The following is a 25,269-nucleotide window of genomic DNA, read 5'->3' as shown; positions in this document are numbered from 1 at the left end:
TGCATGCATTATACATACTAGGGGGGGTACAACTGGGGTAATCAATGGCGGAGAAGGATCTGGCAGTTCTGGTAGATCACAAGCTTAATAACGGCATGCAATGCCAACCTGCGGTTTTTAAAGCGAGCAAAATCCTCTGTTGTATTAAAAGAGGTATAGACTCCAGAGAGAGATATCATATTACCCCTGTACAAATCATTAGTAAGACCTCATCTGGAATATGTAGTTCAGTTTTGGGCACCAATTCACAAAAAGAACATTGGGGAACTGGAGAAAGTACAGAGAAGGGCAACCAAACTGATAAGAGGCATGGAGGAGCTCAGCTATGAGGAAATATTAGAGGAACTGAATTTACTCTCTCTTGAGAATAGGAGATTAAGGGGGGATATGATCACCATGTATAAATACATTCATATAGTGAACTCGGTGTAGAGTTATTCACCGTGAGGTCAACACAGAGGACAAGGGCGCAGTCTTTACGTCTGGAGGAAAAGAAATTTAATCTCCAAACACAGAAAAGTTTCTTCACAGTGAGAGCTGTGAAAATGTGGAATAGACTCCCTCAAGAGTTGGTTCTGGTCAGCTCAGTGGATGGCTTTAAAAAAGGTCTGGATTCTTTCCTAGATACACAGAATATAACTGGATACTAACATTTATAGGTAAAGTTGATCCAGGGAATATCCGATTGCCTCTCGGGGGATCAGGAAATAATTTTTTTCCCTGCAGAAGCAAATTGAATCATGCTTGCCTGGGGGGGGGGGGTTGCCTTCCTCTGGATCAACTGTGGGTATTGGATTACAACTATTTTTTTTTTTTTTTTTTTTTTTTTTATGGTTGAACAGGATGGACTTTTGTCTTTTTTTCAGCCAGACTAACTATGTAACTATGTAACTGGAAGCTGATTGGTTTCTATGCAGAGGAATACCAGATTTTGCATTCTCCAGTTTCATTAAATCAACCTCACAATGTGTTCACTTACATAAGCATTTGATAGTTGTACAATGAACTCAGCTGTCATCTACAACATTTGATGCCACTGTTGCCACCTAGAGATTAATCTAGAGAATGGATACTTTTATTCATTTTTAATATATATATCTATATATATTTACACTGCTCAAAACAATTAAAGGAACACTTTGAAAACACCTCAGATCTCAATGGGGAAAAATATGCTGGATATCTATACTGATATGGACTGGATAATGTGTTGGGAATGTAAGGATGCCCCATGTTTTGATGGAAATGAAAATTATCAACCTACAACCTACAGAGAACTGAATTCAAAGACAGTAGTTTGTATGGCCCCCATGTGCTTGTATGCATGCCTGACAATGTCGGAGCATGCACCAAATGAGACAACAGATAGTGTCATGGGGTATTTCCTCCCAGATCTGGACCACGGCATCACTGAGCTCCTGGACATTCTGAGGTGGAACTTAGTGGCATCGGATGGAACAAAACATGATATCCCAGAGGTGGTCTATTGGATATGGGTCAAGCGAGCATGGGGACTATTCAATGATATCAATTCCTTCACCCTCCAGGAACTACCTGCATACTCTAGCCACATGAGGCCGGGCATTATCGTGCACCAGGAGGAACCCAAGACCCACTACACCAGCGTAGGGTCTGACAATGGGTCCAAGGATTTAATCCCGATACCTAATGGAAGCCAGGGTGCCATTCTCTAGCCTGTAGAGGTCTGTGCATCCCTCCAATGGATATGACTCCCCAGACCATCAATGACCCATCACCAAAAAGGTCATGCTGAATGATGTTACAGGCTTCTCCAGACTGTTTCACGTTTGTCACATGTGCTCAGGGTGAACCTGCTCTCATCTGTGAAAAGCACAGGGTGCCAGTAGAGAACCTGCCAATTCTGGTGACCAATGGCAAATGCCAATCGAGCTCTAAGGTTTCCAGCAGTGAGCACAGGGCCCACTAGAGGATGTCGGGCCCTCAGGCCACCCTCATGAAGTCTGTTTCTGATTGTTTAGTCAGAGACATTCACACCAGTGGCCTGCTGGAGGTCATTTTGTAGGGCTCTGGCAGTACTCATCCTGTTCCTCCTTGCACAAAGTAGCAGATACCGTTACTGCTGATGGGTTAAGGACCTTCTACGGCCCTGTCCAGCTCTCCTAGAGTAACTGCCTGTCTCCTGGAATCTTCTCCATGCTCTTGAGACTGTGCTGGGTGACTCAGCAAACCTTCTGGCAATAGCACATATTGATGTACCATCCTGGAAGAGTTGGACTGCCTGCGTAACCTCTGTAGGGTCCAAGTATCGCCTCATGCTACCAGTAGTGACACTGACCCAAGCCAAATGTAAAACTAGTGAAAACAAGTCAGGAAAGATGAGTAGAGAAAAAAAATGTCAGTGGCCTTCATTTGTAAAACCATTCCTGTTTTGGAGATCATCTCATTTTTGCCCATCTAGCACACCTGTTGTTAATTCCATGAACACCAAAGCAGCTGAAACTGATTAACAACCCCCTCTGCTACTTAACTGACCAGATCAATATCCCAGGAATTTACCTGACTTGATGCTATACTCTGATTAAAAAAGGGTTCATTTAATTTTCTTGGGCAGTGTTTATACACTATATTTATTAGCTCTATCTCAATCTTGTGTACTCAGAGGAAACGCTGTAATGTCACTCGTGACATCACTACACAGTCAAAGTAAACAACACTGAAGTGGCAAGAAAAATTATGTGAACCCCTTGGAATTAACTGGTTTTCTGCAATAATTTCCCCTGAGGCAAACCCAAATCATGATGTTCCCTCCACAATACTTCAGTTGGGATGATGTTTGATGTTGGTTAGCTGTGCTCTTTTTGTGCCATACATAGTGCTGAGTATTCTTCCCAAATAATTACATTTTTTTTCATCAATCCACAGAGCTTTTTCCCATTTTTCCCCCGAATTGTGGTTTGCCAAGGTGCTCTATGGCAGACTTCGGGCACACAGCAATCTTTTTTTTTTTTCTTCTCCATGGTGCTCTGTCATGGACACCCTGCCTATTGAAAGACTTACGTATGGTAGACTCCTGAACAGGGATGTTTGCCAGTTCCAGTGGTATCTTCAAGCCTTTAGCTGTTACTTGTGGGTTCTTCTTTACCTCAATGAGCAGCCTGTGCTCTTCCTTGGGAGACATCTTGGCTGGGCGCCCACTTCTAGGAAGTGTAGCCACATTACTAAACTGTCTCAATTTAGAGACAATTTGTCTAACCATCAAATGATGGATGCCTAAACATTTTGAGATTGCTCTGTACCACTTTCCAGCCTTATGCAGATCAACTCTAAAGCTCTAAACCACACCTCCAAACTCATTATATTAAGTGGACTCCAGGTGTGCAAAAAACTGAATCCAATTACATTTCATTGAAGTAATTAGTCTGCGGGTTCAATAATGTTTTCCTCCAGCACTTGAATGTTCTAATTGATGTTCAATAAAATACGAGAAATTAGAATTGTTTGTGTGTTATTAGCTTAAGCACATTGTGGTTGTCTGGTGTTGTGACTTAGTAGGATCAGGTCATATTTTATGGTAAATTACTGCAGAAAACCAGTTAATTGCAATATGTTTTCTTACCAGTGTATATGCAAACAAGAGTATAAAACATAATGCCTTCTAGTGGAATGATGAGGGTCCTTCCATTACAGATGCAACTGTTGGAGATTCGCCCCTTGGCTCTTCATTCATCTCCATCGTGCCGTTTACAGGACAAGCTGAAATTAACAAAAATGTGCCCCCTAGGGGCTACACTGGGGCATTCAATCTGTGATTGTCCGTGGTCTCCTTCTCTTGCCCTGGGCTTTTTCAGGAGAGGACCCCAAACAGCTGCATCAGCAGTTGATGGGCTTTCACTATTTCTAACAGGAGGAGCTATAGTGTGTACCATTCATTGGATATATAATTGTAATGGGGGGATTTTTTTTTTTAAACCTGCCTGAAAGATTCCTGGATTTTCTGAAAATCTTCCGGAAAGGTGAATTCACACTTTAACGTATGTCTACAGCCAAACCTTACTTTTTTCTCTTGAATGAAGTGTGAAGGGTTAGAACCCCTGTCAAGTTTATACTACTGTCTGTCCCTGCTGGGGAGTTCACTGCTTCTATTTGAACTGATGGCCAATATCATTAATAAAGAAACATTTTGGTTATAGATACTCTAAGCATAAGCTAAAATTTCTCATTCTGAGCAGGAGAAAGAAACAATTGAGTACTGTCCGTGATACTTTTTTTATTTGCACTAACATACAATTTTGAGAGCAAGCTTTCGGGGAATGTCCCCTTCTTCAGGTCTAAGCAGTATCACGGACAGTACTCAATTGTTCCTGTCGCAAAGGCACTAATACAGCTACAATCACCGTGAGCAGGAGAAACAATGACTGACACAACAAAGAATGTACAGTATGATTAAATACCCATGATTTACAGCTGGATGAATAACTTCACATCATATCATATGTTCATATCCTTGTACAAAAAGCTTCTAAGCAGCCACATGTCTGAGTATGTACAAATTTGAAGATAACAAGGCCTGTAAGAACTTGTCTTTCAGTGTTCTTTTGGAATGACCACATAGTATTATTAATACAATTCTCACACCATGGAATTACCAGCTTTGCAAGGTCTTCCGGGTCCATATTCTCTTCCTCTGATGACTCACTTTCAGTCTCCATCAACAGTAATCCTTCCATGACTTCCTCTTCATCCAAGCAGCTCTGAAATATATGCAACATCATGAAATATCATGCAACAAATATATATACAGAGTGTATGTATGTATAAATATATATACACACACACACACACTATATTGCCAAAAGTATTGGGACACCTGCCTTTACACGCACATGAACTTTAAAGGCATCCGTCTTAATCCATAGGGTTCAATATTGAGTTGGCCCACCCTTTGCAGTTATAACAGCTTCAACTCTTCTGGGAAGGCTGTCCACAAGGTTTAGGAGTGTGTCTATGGGAATGTTTGATCATTTGCAGTCTCCACTCTAATTCATCCCAAAGGTGTTCTACCGGGTTGAAGTCAGGACTCTGTGCAGGCCAGCCAAGTTCCTCCACCTCAAACTCACTCATCTATGTCTTTATGGAAATTGCTTTGTGCACTGGTGCACAATCATGTCGGAACAGGAAAGGGACATCCCCAAACTGTCACTGCAGTATGAAATTGTCCAAAATGTCTTCTATGCTGACACTTTAAAAGTTCCTTTCACTGGAACAAAGGAGCCAAGCCCAACCCCTGAAAAACAACTCCACACCATAATCCCCCCTCCAGCAAACATTACACTTGACACAATGCAGTCAGGCAAGTATCATTCTCCTGGCAATCACAAAACCCAGACACGTCTATCAGATTGCCAGACAGAGAAACGTGATTCGTCACTCCAGAGAACAGGTCTCCACTGCTCTAAAGTCCAGTGGTGGCATGCTTTACACCACTGCATCCGACGCTTTGCATAGCACTTGGTGATGTAAGGCTTGGATGCAGCTGCTCGGCCATGGAAACCAATTCCATGAAGCTCTCTATGCACTGTTGTTGTACTAATCTGAAGGCCACACGAAGTTTGGAGGTCTTTAGCTATTGACTTTGCAGACAGTTGGTGACTTCTGCGCACTGACCCTGCTCTGTCATTTTATGTGGCCTACCACTTCTTGGTTGGTTGAGTTGCTGTTGTTCCCAGTTGCTTCCAATTTGTTATAATACTATTATTTGACTGTGGAATATTTAGTAGCAAGGAAATTTCACGGATGGACTTCTTGCACAGGTGGCAACCTATCGCGGTGCCACGCTTGAATTCAATGAGCTCCTGAGAGCAACCCATTCTTCCACAAGTGTTTTTAGAAGCAGTCTGCATGGCTAGGTACTTGTTTTTATACACCTGTGCCCATGGAGGTGATTGGAAAACCTGATTCCAATGATTTGGAGGAATTTCCCAATACTTTTGGCAATATAGTGTGTATGTGTGTATATATATTTTTTTGCCTTCCTCTGGATCAACTGTGGGTATAGGATTATAACTTTTTTTCTTTTTATGGTTGAACTGGATGAACGTTTGTCTTTTTTCAGTCATTCTAACTATGTAACTATATATATATATATATATATATATACACACACACACACACACACAGTGCGCAGCATAAATGTGTACACCCCCAACAGATTTGTCAGAAAAACTTTACTTTACTTTCAGAATCAATATTTTCTATGGGACACTATACTACAAAATACTCCCACAAATGTGGGCCATTGATTGCAAACAAGATTTATTAATTTGCACACAAAAAAGTATTTTTCCTACAAATTCATTCAAGACCATGTTGCAAAAATGAATACACCCCAATGAAAGTCTTATGCAGGCCATAGATGGGTCGAAAATCGGCCGATTTTTCGGCCGAAAATAAAACCGGCCGATTTTCGGATCGTTAGTGGGCTATTTGGTCGGCCGTTTTTCGGTATTTTGGCCGTTTTTTTTTTTTCTGTAAAGTTGGAAAAAAATTGGCCGATTTTGCCGATCGGCCGATTTTCACGGCAATTAGTGGGCAAATCGGCCGATTTTTTGCCGATAAAAAATCTGCGCATGAGCAGTGACCTGCAAGAGGAAGACAAAAAGAAGAAAAAGAAGAAGAGGAAGAGGATGAAGAAGAGGATGAAGAAGAAGAAGAGGAAGAAGAAGAGGATGAAGAAGAAGAGGATGAGGAAGAGGAAGAAGAAGAAGAGGATGAGGATGAAGAGGAAGAAGAAGAAGAAGAGGATGAGGAAGAAGAAGAAGAGGATGAGGATGAGGATGAAGAAGAAGAAGAGGATGAGGATGAAGAAGAAGGAGAAGAAGAGGATGAGGATGAGGAAGAAGAAGAAGAGGATGAGGATGAAGAAGAAGAGGATGAGGATGAAGAAGAGGATGAGGATGAAGAAGAGGATGAGGATGAAGAAGAAGAGGATGAGGATGAGGATGAAGAAGAAGAAGAAGAAGAGGATGAGGGTGAGGAAGAAGAAGAAGAAGAAGAAGAGGATGAGGATGAAGAAGAAGAGGATGAGGATGAAGAAGAGGATGAGGATGAGGAAGAAGAAGAAGAAGAGGATGAGGATGTAGAAGAAGAAGAAGAAGAGGATGAAGAAGAGGATGAGGATGAAGAAGAAGAAGAGGATGAGGATGATGATGATGAAGAAGAGGATGAGGATGAAGAAGAAGAAGAAGAAGAGGATGAGGATGAAGAAGAAGAAGAAGAAGAAGTAGGATGAAAATAAGAAGAATTCCAGTCCAGCAAAAAGTGTCTCTGCAGAGAGCTCCGCTATTTCTGACAGTTCTCTGACAGTTCTTTGACATTTACAGCAGTTGCAAAAATGTATCTATTTGTTTCCGAATAAAAACATCTGTATCCTAAATGGAAACAAATAGATACAATGTTTCAACCGCTGTAAATGTGAAGGAACTGTCAGAGAACTGTCAGAAATAGTGGAGCTCTCTGCAGGGACACTTTTTGCCGGCTGTAGAAGGGATGAAAATCGGCCGATTTTTTTTACCATTGATGGTAACGTCGGCCGCTTGAACGACCGAATTTTCGTTTTTTAAAAGAAAAATCTGCCGTTTTTCTCCCCATCTATGGCCTGCATTAAGAACAAAGCTAAATTTTAGACAACAAAATCCTAATCCCAAGAAATCAACTACAGCTGAGTCTGATTATTCATGAAACTGGTTTCCAGCAGACAGTTGATTATAAAAGGGTGTTACTTAACAAAGAAAACTTCTTCCCATATCATGCTGTCAGCAATGGCACCACATGGAAGAGAAATGTCACAAGGCCTGGGAAAGAAAATAATTTCTTTACACAAGAAAGTTGAAGGCTACATGAACATCAGCAAAGCTTTACTTATCAGTCAGGATACTGTAGCAAGAGTGATACAAAAATTTAACAAAGATGGAATTGCAACCATTTCAGAAAGACGTCCAGGCCATCCAGAGAAGTTGTCACCACAACAGCAGTGTCTTCTGATGAGAAGAGTTGAAGAAAATCTCTATACAAGTTCACTGCAGTTAGCTAAAGAAGTAGAAAGCCAAACTGAGGTAACTGTTTCCTGTGACACAATACGGCGTACACTGCAGAGGAATGGCATGAGTGTCGTCCACAAAGGAAGCCTCTCCTAAATCCCATGCACAAAAAAGCTCGCCTAGAATTTGCCAGGGCTCATGCTGAAAAAGAAGAACTCTGTACTCTAGAGTGATGAGACCAAGATAAATGTTTTTGGAACTGATGGCTTCAAAACTGTATGGCATCACAAAGCTGAGAAGTACAAAGAAAAATGTATGGCGCCCACTGTAAAACATGGTGGTGGCAGTGTCCTTCTATGGGGCTGCATGAGTGCTGCTGGTGTCGGGGAGCTGCATTTCATTGATAGTATTATGAATTCACAGATGTACTTCTCTAGATTGAAAGAGAAGATGCTACCATCACTCCGTGCCCTTGGTCGTTGTGCACTTTTCCAACATGACAATTATCCAAAACACACATCTAAGACCACTGCTGCATTTCTGAAGAAGAAGAGGGTAAAAGTGATTCAGTGGCTAAGTATGTCTCCTGATCTGAACCCAATCGAACATCAATGGGGAATTTGGAAGAGACAAGTTGAGCATCACTCTCCATCCAGCATCCAGGCTCTAAAAGAGGTAGTTCTTGAAGAATGGAAAAAGAGAGATGTTTCAATATGTCGCCGACTTGTTCATTCCATGCCTAGAAGACTTGGTGAAGTCCTTACAAATCATGGAGGTCATACAAAATACTAGATGGAGTAGTTTTTGTTGTGGGGTGTATTCACTTTTGCATCAACTAATTTAAGTAAAACTGAAGATTTTGTAATCTAAGTTATATTATTAACATTACTTTCATGTAATGAGCTAAACAAATGTTCTATAAAACTCAGTTTTGTCAAACTTTTGGATATTGTTCTTGTGTTCATTGAGATATTGATTCAAATCTTACTTTTCAAAAAGGGTGTACTCATTTATTGCGAGCACTGTATCTATAAATCCAAAGCTGATTTAGAGGCACTCATGGGTCTTGCAGAGGGGTAAGACTTGAGAAAGATGGACTGAGCTTCATCAAAACGTTGACAATAAAAACACTGCTGTTTTTGATCTTCCTCCTCTGCAAGACCTGTGAGTGCCTCTAAACAGTTTTGGATTTATATGGATTTCTTTGTGGGTGAGCACCTTGGCATTTATCTCAAACATAGAATGTGGTGGCTAAAATGTACAGTATATATATATGATTTGTGATAAAAGTATTGACTGTCACTGTGGAGATGCAGTAAATGACAAGGAGGGAGACTGTTTCAGCAGTGAAAGTGTCGCTGAAAGACTGGAACAGATGTCCCAAGAAAGAAGACTGATTGGAAACAGGTGATACTTACCCACAAATATGTAAGTGCTCCTATGAGCTGTGGGAGCAGTTTGGCTGCAGACACTTGAGGAGTGTGTGTCTGGATTGGAGCCTGTTTGGCCTAAGCAGAAAAGCCAGAGAGCCCAAAACACAGTGATCTACAAGCTACACCCTATGCTCGTTTTGTCTGTTGACATCTTCACGAGAGATCCCCTGGTTTTTGGACTTACATCACCATGGTGTTTCGGGTCTGTGCTTGCAGCCAGGGAGAGCAGCTGGAGCTCACCTAGTGACAAATGAATGTGAGATATACCTATGTCTGATGCGACACTTTTTAATGTAAGTGGTTGGTATAATTCCTGTTTTCAAATAAAAAGAGTTTTACACTATTTAGGCCTTTCTTTTTCTTCCTTTCTGAAGCCGAAAAGATTTGCTGGCTTAATTGGAGAATATGTAAAATAGAAAGGTTACAGTGAGCGCTCCAAAGTGTCAGCAGCTGAACATTCAAGGAAAAACGCATAAAAAGTCCCAAAATGGATATACAAATATAAAATGCAGCGCTGTGCAATATTGCTCTAGTATAGGTAACAGTAATATAGACATAAAACCAAACATGGAATGTGGAATTTATATCATAGGCGGATAAAATGCAGTCCTGTAATAGTGCTCGCTGTTCTCCAGTGCAAATGATAGAAATGCGCACTAACCAGAAGCGTATTGGTAATACGCATGTATATAAATGATCCTGAAGAATCCCCTCTCTTTCTGGTCAGAAACTGGATAGGAGCTGGAAGATGTGGAGATGAAGCGCCCTCGTGTGGTAAAGATGAAGTCCCACAGGCCAGAGACATCCTTGCAAAGATGTGTGGAGTAGATAATCCCCCTTCTCTGGAACTTGTGCAAAGGTCACTCTAAGGCTGCAAAAATGGAAAGCTCCTTGAACAGATAAAACTTATGGTGGTCTTGTTGTCCTATTTTTTCTTGCAATCTTAGTAAGAGTTGTTTTACTTGCTGGGTACGGGAGGCAGTAATGAGAGGCTCAGCTTTCTGTATTTCATCCCTGGCGGATAATACCGGAGCAGAAACCTCTTCAACCGCATCTCGGCGAGATGCGGTTGAAGAGGTTTCTGCTCCGGTATTATCCGCCAGGGATCATTTTGGAGTATGAAAGAGGTGGAGAGCTGAAGACCAAGTCTATTGATTTACTGAAACTTTCTCCTGACACTAATGTGGATCTGCTGGTGGATGAAATACAGAAAGCTGAGCCTCTCATTACTGCCTCCCGTACCCAGCAAGTAAAACAACTCTTACTAAGATTGCAAGAAAAAATAGGACAACAAGACCACCATAAGTTTTATCTGTTCAAGGAGCTTTCCATTTTTGCAGCCTTAGAGTGACCTTTGCACCAGTTCCAGAGAAGGGGGATTATCTACTCCACACATCTTTGCAAGGATATCTCTGGCCTGTGGGACTTCATCTTTACCACACGAGGGCGCTTCATCTCCACATCTTCCAGCTCCTATCCAGTTTCTGACCAGAAAGAGAGGGGATTCTTCAGGATCATTTATATACATGGGTTTTACCAATATGCTTCTGGTTAGTGCGCATTTCTATCATTTGCACTGGAGAACAGCGAGCACTATTACAGGACTGCATTTTATCCGCCTATGATATAAATTCCACATTCCATGTTTGGTTTTATGTCTATATTACTGTTACCTATACTAGAGCAATATTGCACAGCGCTGCATTTTATATTTGTATATTAATTGGAGAATAATCAGTGTTGTTGTCCAATGCTGAGAGAGCCTTCGGAGGATCTTTTAGAGTGATTTCCATCCACATGTGATGTTTGCTGGTGTTTTGATTCATACCAGTAAATTTGTTTGGTGAGTGTTTGAACATGAGGTGGTCATGAACACTTGGTGGAGTTAAATAAAGGATCAGACGCAAGATTTAAGTTTTGCACAAGGCATTTTATTGAAGAAAATAGATTTTTCTGACACAGATGAAGGCCCGTTTCACATGTGGCGTACTCTGCCTGCGATCCGCCTGCTCAGCAGGGGATCGGTCTGTTGACTCCCGCTGAGCAGGCAGATGACAGGTCCGTGTCTGCTCCACTTATGCAAAGCTCATAGACATAGCCTGCTCTCTTCTATGGGCGGTTGGATGTAAACGGACCGCCTGCCCATTTACACTCAAACATCTGATCCAATCCACTGGATGGAAGAGCAACGGATTCCCTTCCTTTTTTTATCAGACAGGAACAGATGTACTCTGCCTGCGATCCGCCTGCTCAGGAGGGGATCGGTCTGTTGACTCCCGCTGAGCAGGCAGATGACAGGTCCGTGTCTGCTCCACTTATGCAAAGCTCATAGACATAGCCTGCTCTCTTCTATGGGCGGTTGGATGTAAACGGACCGCCTGCCCATTTACACTCAAACATCTGATCCAATCCACTGGATGGAAGAGCAACGGATTCCCTTCCTTTTTTTATCAGACAGGAACAGATGTATATATGTGAATGTATATATATATACATTTACATATATATATATATATATATATACACACACACACACACACATTCACATCAGTCCCTAATCCTCAAGGGGGTGCAATGTGAGGTCCCTAACTCACATTCATACATACACATACTAGGACCAATTTAGACAGGATCCAATTAACCTGCCAGCATGTCTTCGGAGTGTGGAAGGAAACTGGAGTACCCAGAGGAAACCCATACAGGCACAGGAAGAACATGCAAACTCCAGGCAGGTAGTGCTGTGGCTGGGGTTTGAGACAATGACCCTAGCACTGCTAGGTAGAAGTGCTAACCATTTAGCCACTGTTTCTGCTAGGCAGAAGTGCTAACCATTTAGCCACTGTTTATGTTTATTTTTTATTCTTTTAAATCAGAGCTAGTGCTGTTGTTATTTGTTCTGAATTCAGTAAGGATTTTTTTTTACTTCTGGCACACATGCTGCTGCAGTAATTTAATCAAATCCTATAGAGCACTTCACTGGCAATTATATGTAAGCAGAGTTCCAATCTGTTGACTTATGGAACCTGTTCAGAGTAGTACTTTCTGCTGAGTGTCATCAGTACCAGAACTATGCAGGCACTGTCAGATGGAAAATCCATCCACCACTGCCCACTGCTCAAGGATCTCCTAGTGATCTCTGAAGGATCTCTAGAGCTCCATAGAACTTTGGTTGAGAAAGGCTGCTCTAAACTAGCTAAAATATTTCCAATGCAGTGGGGACATCATGTGGACATTAGTGGTATTGCACATAACATGGTTTATTTAGAGCTACATTTCAGGCAGATATAAAAGCCACAATTTCATCCAGTTATAATTTCATTATAAAGCAATATATGCATTTTTACAAAGAACTATGATAAATATCTAAATCCGTTTTCATATCAACCTCCTGTAAACATGACTGGCAGACTGGGGGGGCAGCACTCTCAGCCAAACAGCAATCTATTGATTTGCACAGGACTCTCAGTTAACAGTTTTAAGATGCTTAGGGGAGGAGAGAGCAGTGTGGTGCTTCTATTCCACTGTCCAATAACAGTCGGGTGACAGGTGGCAACAAGCCTGGTTGCTTATCACAAGACTGACTGAACATAATAAAAATAATTTGGCAAGTAAAACAGTAAATATGTAGCATCCTCTAGTGTGCATAGTTAGGTAATTTAGTTTTGCTCACAGAGTAGCTAAAGCACGCATGTCTGTGGGGTTCAAGCTCAGGTCAGCTGGAGTGCTCTGCAGGTCAGGCCTCTGTCAGCTCCCCCTGGTTCTGGAAGTTTCCTAGAAACTTCTAGAAGCTAGTGGGCAGAGGTACAGGGGCAGGAATCTGAATATTCATGAGAGTTTGACCAATCCCTGGGCAGGAGGCCTGGCATGGTGGTAAGATCTCCCCATAAATATTGAAGAGCCTGGCCAGCAGGGGTTGATTGCTGGTTGAGAGGATGGAGTGCTGAGTCGAGGTTCGTAAAGCCTGGAGGAGACCCCGGGGCTGGGGGCTTTGCCTCTAGGCAGGAGCTGAGGAAGTAAGGAAAGGAGCAGTTTGAGCAGAGTGATCTTCAACACCTTCAGTCTCATCCAGGAGACACCGTGTATTGCAAGGGAAGGACTTGTGCAGCAGGAGACCTGAACAGCAGTCTTTACATAGCAGCAGGATTTCAAGGGACAGATTGAGTACCTCTAACTTCAGCACCCAAAGTCTATAGGAGAATTTGTGCCAAGAAGACAGTGTAGCCACAGTGGTCCTCAAATGTTTTCTGCACTTTTCACCCCCCAAAGCCTACAAAAGGGAGATTACAGCTGAGTGCAATATTCAGCTAGATTTCAAAGGGACAGCATACGTTTATCATTTACCCTTGCTTGGGGAATTCTCAGTTGAAGCCTGGGGCGCTGGCATTCTCTACTAAGGGGACACAGAGCTCCTGCATACAGTTGAAACTTTGTTATTTTCTACTAAGGAGACATAGAGCTCCTAAAAGCAAAAAGCATATTCGTTACTGATCCATTAAGGACTGAGCTTATTCCAGAGGGAGCACAGTCTAGGATCCATTTTTTTCTGCAAATTGTACATAGAGAGGTTGACCTCCAAATTGTTTGAGCATCCCATAACCCCATATCCCTATTCAAGGTATATCCCCCCCCCAATAAAACATAAAAACAAGTCCAATGACAGGTTTTCTGACTACATGTGCCTGCTGACAATGCATGTTGCCTGGCTGTGCAGACAAAGGGGGACCCAAGATCCAGTAGCTCCTTAGGGGTAGCGATATATATATATATATATATATATATATATATATAAATAAAATTTGTGATAAAAGTATTGGTTGTTACTGTGGAGCTGTGGAGACGTAGTAAGTGACAGGGAGGGAGCCTGTTTCAGCAGTGAAAGTATCCATGAAAAATTGGTACAGATATCCCAAGAGAGAAGACTGACTGGAGATGGGTGGGTCTTATCTACCTATAAACGTAACACTCCTCTGCTCTTATTCATCATAGCAAACATAAGTAGCTAGAACAGACCTACATGCCTTTGTACCAGGGTCCAAAAAGGAGAAGGTTGATAGTTTCGCACACCTAGTGGTCTTCCTCAGAAAACATGGTTGCTATCACTGGAATTATTCTGCAGATCTCATTCCAGCAATCTACATTATTATTTTCTTAGTATTACCTCATATTTGGAGAACAAGGTTTCCTGCATTAGAGACAGAGGGGCAGAGAATTTTGGAGGAGCTGGCGCCCAAAACATCTTCAAGGTTTCAGGGTTCAGAGATGCCTGTAAAATAACAAAACATACTGTCACGGATTAATACATTATGACAGCAAATTATAAGGTTCCATCAACAAACCAATATCCCAACAGCTATACATGTCCAATGTCTTACACGTCTTAACATTTACGGTCATTAGAGAATAAAGTATGAGTGCTTCACAAAACTATGTAAAATGAAAAACTGTTAAAACAACTAATAAACAATTAACCAGTACACTGTCTGTTACATGATGCTCTTATATACACTGGGGCTGAATTATGAAAGGCAAATAGACTGTTCACTTTGCAAGGGAATTTTCTCTCTTAGCTAAGAGAATGTGGTAAAAATTCACATTGCAAACAATACAGAATCACATGCAAGGGAAAATAACATGATTGGATGATGTTAATCAGCAGAACTTCACCTCATTCGCTAATCTCTGGAGAAAAGTCTCTTACTGCCTAAAGTAAATCAACCTAACCGTATTTGCATGCGCCAGCTCATCTATATGATGCTTCTTACTCCCGATAGCCCTGCATCTTACGGGTTTTTCTTCAATGTTCAGACCTGCTCAGCAATATTGCCCTGCTGAAAAGTCATCGAAGAGTTGAACCAATTCAATGTTATTATGTGCACTGCAGTTAAGAGTCAAGACACTATAACCGGTTCACAGGAAAGCTTGAGTTTTACTTAAAATTATAATGAGGCAATGTAAAGTGTATAATTGGAGCTTGGTAGAATTTTGATTTGAATACTCCTTTCTCACAGGCTTTTAATACAGTTTGCTCGCCCAACCTCCAAAGAGCTCCCTAGCTCCCAAAAATGGCAGTCCAAATCTGTGATATGTTTGAACAAGGTTTTCCTCTGAAAGTTACCTGCTCTCCCATGAGCTCCATACGAGGTCCTTCCACATAATACTCGGCAATTCTCTGCCACTCCTCTAAGCTACGTGCACTATGAGGGGGCAAAGTGACAACACCACCGCTCTGGTCCTGTGACCGAAGTGTTGAAGTAGGGATTCCGTCCTGCAAAATTCTTTAACAATAAAATATTAAGTTAGTTAAAACATGTACACAATGCATCACATGTGTTTCTCTTCTGAAAAGTAAACTCTTACTTTCTGTGTTTATGGTTTGTTTTATACTCTTTAAAGGGTTATGTTACCTTTACCAAAAAACTGCCTATGCAGGTAGGGAGTGTCTGTATTTAAAAAAAAAAACTGTGCAGCTCTCACCAAAAGTCAAATAATTCTTTTGCTATATTTACACACCTCCCAAAGCCTGGCTGAAAAATTGCACGAGGTGGCATTTTCCCATCCTTTCTTGTTGCTAGGATGTCTCCGCTGATTCAAACCTCCTGACATGCCTTCTCTCTCTCCTGTTACCGTAGCGCTGTCAGGGCAGGAGCTGTGGAATGGACAGGCAGGCCTAATGGTAGGGTCATGTACCGACTGACAACAGCCACCACCCACAGACCAGAGTCCCTCAGGGCGCGGAGTCTAAGCCCCAGGCTGCCCTTCACCAGGGCCCCTGATGGTGGGGATGGACTTGACGCAGCCAGGGACCAGGTCGCGGCCCCCGAGTAACCCCAGCTGTGGTAATGGTCGCCGCCAATGGCGTGTAGCTGGTAGGAACCAGATAAGAACGATAGCGTAGTTGGACAGGCCAGGTCGATAACAGCGGGACAGACAGTACAGAACGGTAGACAAGAATACACAGGTCACAAGCCGGGTTCAGCAACGGGAGGTCAGATACAGGGATAAGGATGAGAATAGTCTTAGTCAAAGCCGAGTCAGTTTCCAGGAGAGCCACGAGAGTAGAACAAGAGCTTGCAACAACACTATCATACAGGACACGAATGCAAAGAGCAAGTGCAGACAACAGGCTTAAATGTGATCATCCACACCCCTCTGGGTAAAAGCATAAAAGGCTCCCACCGTGCTTTGCAGAAACCCAAGATGGATGCCAGCACATGGAGCAGCCTAACCTCTGGGAAAAGGTAGGACCTTGACAAGCGCTGAGCTCAGTGATGCTGCAACAGGGGGCCTTCTGATTTCTTTTGTACTGAACTGTATGGTAACTATACTGTCTTCCTTCATTTTGTAAAGAATGCACAAATTGTAGGCACAATATCGATCCCGAACCACTACTACCATCTACACCGCTTACCTTCCCCACTTTCTCTCCTCTTTTCATATATAGTTACATAGTCTGGCTGAAAAAAAGACAAAAGTCCATCCAGTTCAACCATTAAAAAAAAAAATTTACAATCCTATACCCACAGTTGATCCAAAGGAAGGCAAAAAAAACCCAGAAAAACAGGAACCAATTTGCTCCGGCATGGACAAAAACTCCTTCCTGATCTCCCGAGAGACAATCGGATATTCCCTGGATCAACTTTACCTATAAATGTTAGTATCCAGTTATATTCTGTGTATCTAAGAAACAATCCAGGCCTTTTTTAAAGCAATCCACTGAGCTGGCCAGAACCAACTCTTGAGGGAGTCTATTCCATATTTTCACAGCTCTCACTGTGAAGAAACCTTTCCGTGTTTAGAGATTACATTTCTTTTCCTCCAGACGTAAAGAGTGCCCCCTTGTCCTCTGTGATGACCTCAGGGTGAATAGCTCTACACCGAGTTCACTATATGAACCACTGATGTATTTATGCATGTTGCTCATGTTCCCCCTTAATCTCCTCTTCTCAAGAGAGAATAAATTCAGTTCCTCTAATCTTTCCTCATAGCTGAGCTCCTTCATGCCTCTTATCAGTTTGGTTGCCCTTCTCTGTACTTTCCCCAGTTCCCCAATGTTCTTTTTGTGAATTGGTGCCCAAAACTGAACTGCATATTCCAGATGAGGTGTTACTAATGATTTGTACAGGGGTAATATGATATCTCTCTCTCTGGAGTCTATACCTCTTTTAATACAAGAGAGGATTTTGCTCGCTTTAGAAACCGCAGCTTGGCATTGCATGCCATTATTAAGCTTGTGATCTATCAGAACTTCCAGATCCTTCTCCACCATTGATTCCCCCAGTTGTACTCCCCCTAGTATGTATGATGCATGCATATTCTTAGCCCCCAAGTGCATAACCTTACATTTATCATTTATCAACATTAAACCTCATTTGCCACATAGTTGCCCAATTAAGCAGTGCATTGAGGTCAGCTTGTAATTTGAAGACATCCTGTAAGGACCACTGCACAGCTTGGTGTCATCTACAAAGACTGAAATAGGATTTTTAATCCCAGACCCTATATTGTTTATAAATATATTTCCTTCTCCTATCTAGTTTCTAATCATTTTGCCCATAATGCCTCACCAAACTGCTAGTTAGTGAGCTCCCCTTTCCCGTTTACATGGTGACATTGGTCTGTCGGCTAACAGAGGACTACTCATGAGTCTACAAGTCTCTCATTAATGTCTTATTCTGTGTATTTATGATACGTCTAATCGGTCTTCATACTTGCATTCCCTTCATTGCAGATTGTGAGGTGCTCTGCTCTCTTTGGTGTAATATGCTCTCTTGTTTATGCCTTGAATAGTGGTTCGTTGCACTATATTAAAAAATGTCAGTAAATTCTTTGTAAAATAATAATAGTGGACAACATATGTGGGGCGGGGGTTTGAGAGCTCATTCCTGTGATGGTGAAGGTGAGCAGTAACGACTGAGAAACAAAGCAAAAACAGGGCAATCCACTTCACTCATAAATGTAAACCATGCAAAAAGTAGGTGCAGTCGGATTAACTGCAATTCAGTTCAAATACTAATGTGTTTTTGAATATGATTTTCATAGAGCTGTGATTTTCTCTCTCTCCATGTCAGGGAACTGCTATGAAAAACAAATTGGATTTTCATTCTCTATCTCTTTCAATTGAACTTTATAGGCTGCAAAATCAGATTTCACAGCTCCAAACTCACACATGACCTTATTCCAAAACCGCACTTCAGCTGAAATGCATATATTTGAACGCCCTCCATAGGAGCACATGTTATTTCTCTGGTCATGCGAATCCTGCTGTTCAAAACGGCTCCAAAAACGAATATGTGTGAACCAGAGCTTAAAATATATCAAAAGCTAATTTAGTTTTGGATAGGTAAGGGTTATCAACCCTGTCAGGATTTAATTTCTGTGTAGGCTGAACAGAAAAAAAAAAATCTAAAAGATTCCTTCATCCACGCTATACAATGCAAATGGACGAATCTCTTGCTGAACCTATTGTATATTGACAGCCAGCGGCTGTCAGGATACATGAACAGCGACAGCATCTGATTCGATGCAGCCGTTCACTGCTCGACCACTTTGGTTCCTTTAATTTTTCAATTGAAGGATGTTGGGCTGGAGGGTGGTGTCAGGGTTGCCCACTGTGCGAATTTAAGCTGGTTTATTAGGAATCAGACGCAATTCACAAAGTCTATGGCCAATTGAAGTGATAGTCAAACCCTTCCAGTGATTTATGGGTGCAGAATGCATTTTATTAAGGGGTCATTTAAACCTGGCTTGTTACGGATCACAGCAGAGAGCTTTGTAACTGGAAACCATTGTTTTAGTAGTTTGGATAACATCCAGAGATAAGCAGACCAGTATCAGCCACTTGGATTGCACTGTATTTGGACAGAGATGGTAATAAACCCTGGGAGGTTAAGGATCACTGAGGACTGTCATTTAAAGCCATTGTTCCATTGGTTTGCACTGTGGACACAGACAATGTGACTGATAGCTGGGCACAAGTGTAATTAAAGCCTGTCATTTGGAAGGTCTTCACCCAGACCACACTCTGATGTCATACAGGTAACATGGACTCAGCACCACAAGTATTAACAGAGAAAAATTATTTTAATTCCAGTAATTTATCTCTGCATGTGTCTCCCCTCATTTCTCAAGGATATAGGGGCAGCACAGTGGCTACTTGGTTAGCACTTCCGCCTGGCAGTACTAGGGTCGTTGGTTTGAATCCCAATCACGGCACCACCTGCCTGGAGTTTGCATGTTCTCACTGTGCCTGTGTGGGTTTCCTCCAGGTACTCCAGTTTCCTCTCACACTCCAAAGACATGCTGGTAGGTTAATTGGATCCTGTCTAAATTGGCCCTTGTATATGAATGTGAGTTAGGGACCTTAGATTGTACGCCCCTTGAGGGTTAGGGACTGATGTGAATGTACAATATATATGTAAAGCACTGCGTAAATTGACAGCGCTATATAAGTACCTGAAATAAAAAAATATAGTCCGATCAAGAGCTGCCACATGAGCAATAAAGCATGTTTGTAGCTCTTTTACGACTAATTCAAATTCTCTCCAGTGCAATGCAGGCATTTGGCAAAATCTCAGTGGATGGTAGATCCATACCAAGAATGTGAAGGGAGATGTCAGGTAGATCGATATGGCGATATTTACTAGTGATATGTATAGTCACTTTAAGACCTGGCCTTCTCTGACACTTTTGTTCACATGGAAACGTCAGTGTTTTTGCTAGAAAATTACTTAGAACACCCAAACATTATATAATTTATTTAAAGCAGAGGCCCTAGAGCAGGGTTAGGCAACCTTTCAGAGGTTGAGGTCTACCTGGACAACATGGCGTAAAGCAAAGATCCACTGAGGAGGGATTACTAGGCGGCACCCTTAAAAAAAAATCCCCCCCGACCCCCCACAGTAGTATCCTCTGTATCACTTTACATCACCCCCCACTGTAGTGTCCTGTACCCCCCAGTGCAGTGTCCTCTGCCCTCTTTACATCACTCCCCCACCACTGTAGTGTCTTCTACCCCCTCCCCTCCACAGTAGTGTCCTGTACCCCCCAATGCTGTGTCCTCTGCCCCCCTCCCCCCGAGTAGTGTCCTTTACCCCCCAAAGCAGTGTCCTCTGCCCCCCTTCACACCACCTCCCCTCCACTGTCATATCCCCTGCCCCCTTCCCCCCAGTAGTGTCCTGTACCCCCCCAAACTAGTGTCATCTGCCCCCTTTCACATAACCCCCCACTGTGCAGTGTCTTCTACCCTACCCTATAGCAGTGTTCACTGCCCCCCACAAAGTGTCCTCTGACTCCCCATCCCCCAAAGCAGTGTCCCCTGTCCTTTTCTCATCAAAATCCCTCCCCACTGAAGTTTACTCTGTCCCCACTCCAACAATGTCTCCTGTGTCCCCCTTGCCACAGTGTCTCCTAAGCCCCTCTCCCACAGAGTCTCCTGTGTTCCCCCTCCCTACAGTGTCTCCTCTGCCCCCCCTACAGTGTCTCTTGTGTCCCTTACATATCACACATGCACAGATAGCACTTCCTACCTGTCAGTGTGTGTACAGCAAAGTGGAGATCAGAAGACAACACAGTGCTGGGTGGAAGGTGGGAGCAGGAGCTGCCGGAGTTCATAATACCAAGCTGGTGATTGGTTGCTAGGACAGCTTAGCAATCACTGAGCAGTTTGCGCTCCCCACCCCCGGCCCTCCATCCAGCACTATGCTGCCTTCTGCTCCTGCCTCCACTTTGCCAGTAACATGAAAGCAGCGGAGGCTGGGGGGAGGCAGAACCGCAGTCACAATCGACCTGTTGCCTCTCCGTGGTCTACCGGTCAATCACGATCATCAGGTTGCCGACCCCCGCCCTAGAGAATAAAATGATGGGTGTTGCATATTACTAGTGATATGTATAAATGATCCAGCATGCTGGTAGACTGAATCTATATTATAAGTCTACTTAGCAGTGAATTCCAAGCTAGTACATATAACATTGCCCTCCTCCCCAGATTGACAATGCTGCTGTCTGCTGTGCCCCCTGTGCCCCCTGTGCCCCTTCATCTACAGTGGAGGTACTCTAATACAGGAGGTGGGTTACTGGCCAGAATCCTAGGTAAAAAATGGAAGAAAAGCCTAAAAAAATTGAATTAATGCAGCCAGTACATCTAATGATTGGTAAGCTGCAATATATTAAATATTTGTTTTTGAGTTTAAAGTGTTACTAAACCCAGGATACTGCATTCACGCTATCTGGTCTCCCACAGTACACACTACTTGGAAATGTGGAAATGCAATAATTTAGTAAATATAAAATGCTAAATACCATTTCTCATCAGCAGTTATAGCAGTCTTGTGACTTATATCAATGTTCAGCAGAGCACTGGTTAAAGCTTGTAGGAGGAATTTTCTTTCTGCTCTACGAGAATTCAGACCCCTGACCTCTGTCTGGACAGTGCTGATTGGCCATGTGCTGATCACATGCACTCTCCCAAGAAAAAAAAAACCTCTCAAGCAATACAAACTAAACTGAGCATGTGCAGAGTGTCTCCACACCATATGTCTTATCAGGAGATAAGAGGGGGACACTGGAAGAAGGGGAGGATCAGAGAAGTCAGGCTCAAACAGCTTTTTTTACACAATACAGGAAATTAACCCCTTAGGTTCCATAGTAAGTATAACAAGCATGCTTTAAAGCATATACAGATTGATTTTACTGTTGTGGGTTTAACACTTTAATACGGCTTTAAGGTACTGCTTTATATCAATGATTGCAACATAACTGTATGACAGTCGGACCTAACAGCACGAGCACATTGCTTGCTGCTGGAAGTGGAATGATAAGCTAGCAGCAGCAGGATTCACAGATAATGATACAAATGAAGACTACACTCTAAAAGAGTGACTATTCCTAAACAATGGCAGAAGCCATCTATATAAGGACCTATATAACACTGAAATCTCAAAGAACTGTCTTTAGCTTGACTTTTGCTACTTACAATCCTTTTGTTGATATCTTTAATAAACTACAGGCGTACCTCGGTTTACAGACACCTCGATTAACGTAATTTTCAGTTTACAAATGAAAATCCATTAAAAATAATGGCTCGGTTTACGAATTTGTTTCACAATACAAACGGATTAATTGGTTTGCAGTGCATTTACAATTTTTTTTAATCATGTCCCTGTACAGTACTATGCCTTTAAAGTGCACTTTATAAAGAGTTTTTTGTACAGATAAGACTGTTTTTTACTTTTTTCTGACCTCCGGAACGGATTAATTGGTTTTCAATGCATTTACCAATTTTTTTTCTAATCGTGTCCCTTCATGCCTTTAAAGTGCACTTTAAAAAGAGTTTTGAACAGATAAAACTTTTTTGACTTTTTTCTGACCTCCGGAACGGATTAATTTCTTTTCAATGCATTTATGAATTCATTTTTAATCATGTCCCTGTAAAGTATTTATGACTTTAAAGTGCACTTTATAAAGAGTTTTGTACAGATAAAAAAACTTTTTCTTTACTTTTTTCTGACCTCCGGATTATTTGGTTTTCAATGCATTCCTATGGGAAACCGCGTTTCGGTTCACAAATTTTTCACAATACAAAAGGTCCCTCAGAACAAATTAATTCGTAAACCGAGGTACGCCTGTATTTAATCTTCATAGGAAGTTTTCAATAAGTAAAAAACGCAACTTGCATAGCATTGTTTGTATGTAAAGTAAAATAAAATACATAATAATAAAATCTACAGCCTTTTCAGGAATAAAAACTCATTTTATGACGTCCCTCTGTCTCTAACCTCAGGAGGCTGTGTATAAGCTTGAATCTTTGTTCCCGTGTGGACAACCCCACCTTCTCAGTGTGTCTATCTGATTAGGTCTTAAAGTGTCAGTAAATCCAAAATATTATTTTTTTCTCAGAGGATCACAAACACATTTCTCTGATTATGCATGCTCTCCTTTTTTTGTATAAACACATTCATTTATTAATAAATACCTTGCAATTCTGCCAAGCACTAGTACTTCCTCTAGGCTCACACTTATGCGGATTTCAGTGCGATTTCCAGTTTGCAGAAATGTACTACAGTTCATTAACCATGATTTCCTATGGATCTAGTTCACATCTTTGCTTTTTGTGCTGGTGCGGATTTTTGAAATAGTCAGGGCCTTTTTTCCCACAGCAAATTGCGTTTTGTGTGTAACAGACTTCAATAGAACCGCATCAAAAATGCAAGTATTGCGTTTTTGATACTTTTTGAAGCATTTTGCTGTTGTGCTTTGTGTGACTTTAAGCTTGTTGTTAAGGAGCAGGTGGCCACCAGTATCCTTAACAACCAGTAAACAACATGGTTGATAAGGAGCAGTTGCCCGCCATGTCCTTAAGAATCGATGAGTCAACAGCTGTCAGCGGGGTTACCCGCTGACAGCTGAATATAAACAGACTTATTCCCGGCCACACACCCCCCCCCCCCCCCCATGTGAATGAGTATTGAGTACCCTCATTCACCACAAAAGTGTCAAAAGTGAATAAAAACTCAACTGCAGCTTTTTACCCCACCCCCTTGTGATACCATTGACTGGGGCATGCTGGGTTGATGACGTTGTGAGGGGCGGGGGTCACCCGATGACATTACTGGGTGGCTCTGCCCCTTGGCTTATTTAAGAGCTGTCAGACGGCGGGAGAATTCATCTTGAATGAAGATCTTTTTTTTTTTCTTCAGGTTGGTGGCCGTGGCAGTGTTCATCATGAGTGACACTGGATCTACTTCGTGGGACAACTTTTTTTAACTTTTTAAAGGGCTTGTCAAAAACTGTCTTTGAATTTTATTAATTTTTGACACTTTTTTGCTGAATGAGTAGGGGTACTATGTACCCCATACTGATTCATATGGGAGAAGGGGGATCTGGGAGCCCCCTTGTTAAAGGAGGCTTTCAGATTCTGATAAGTCACCCCCCGCAGACCCCCCCAACCACAGCCCAGGGTTGAGTAGAGGCCTCTGTCCTCATCAACACGGGAACAAGATGCATTGGGAGGCGGTGTTCATCGTGACTGACATTGGATCTACTTCAGGGAACAATTTTTAATTTTTTGTTACTTTTTAAATAAAGGACTTGCCAAAAATTGTTGTTGAATTTTATTCACTTTTGACACTGAATAAGTAGGGGGACTATGTACCCCATACTCATTCACATTGGGGGGCCAGGATCTGGGGGCCCCCTTGCTAAAGGGGGCTTCCAGATTCTGATAAGTCACCCTCCGAAGACCCCCACAATCACAGCCCAGGGTTGTGGGGAAGAGGACTTGTCCTCATCAACATGGGGACAAGCTGCTTTGGGAGGGGAGCCCCGCTGGCCAATAGCACCACCCTATATTGAGGCGATGTGGCATGGTATGGTTTAGGAGTTGGATCGCTCACTTGCCTCCCCCCCATTTCCTGACCTGCTGGGCTGCATACTCGGATAAGGGTCTGGTGTTGAATTTGGGGGGGACCTCACACAATTTTTAATTTTTTTTTTAGTGTGGCATTTCCCTTAAAATCCATACCAGACCTGGTATGGATTGGGGGGACCCCACGCTGGTTTTTTCCATTTTTTTTTTTTATTTGCCAGCAATAGGTTTGTTTATATTCAGCTGACAGCTGATGACTAAACAGTTGCTCCAGTCAAAATGTCCAGTCAAAAAAAAAAAGTCAACAGCTACAAAAACTGTAGCTGCTGACTTTTAAAAAATAGACACTCACGTGTCTCTCGATTCAGCGGGTTTCACTGGCCGTCCTCTCTACCCATCACCGACATCCTAAGTGTGGGCACCTGGCTGTGATAGCTTCACAACTGGGTGCCCACTG

At 42.3% G+C, this 25,269-nt stretch overlaps 1 protein-coding gene across 1 annotated transcript in view; it reads right to left on the bottom strand.

Moving 5' to 3' along the window:
• TTC6 (tetratricopeptide repeat domain 6) overlaps positions 1–25,269 on the bottom strand; it is a 247,165-nt gene that overhangs the window by 171,176 nt on the left and 50,720 nt on the right. The window contains exons 6-8 of the mRNA XM_089680254.1: positions 15,567–15,726; positions 14,610–14,714; positions 4,629–4,733 (exon numbers count right to left, since the gene is read on the bottom strand). Of these exons, the coding sequence (XP_089536380.1) occupies positions 4,629–4,733; positions 14,610–14,714; positions 15,567–15,726 (370 nt within the window). The remainder of the gene's footprint in view (positions 1–4,628; positions 4,734–14,609; positions 14,715–15,566; positions 15,727–25,269) is intronic.

This window comes from Staurois parvus, unplaced genomic scaffold (assembly GCF_062004578.1).
Source record: "Staurois parvus isolate SC_StPar_1 unplaced genomic scaffold, SC_StPar_1.0 ptg000237l, whole genome shotgun sequence".
Lineage (NCBI taxonomy): Eukaryota > Metazoa > Chordata > Amphibia > Anura > Ranidae > Staurois > Staurois parvus.
Note: the sequence above shows the minus strand (reverse complement) of the source record. Positions and strands in the feature narration are given on the sequence as shown.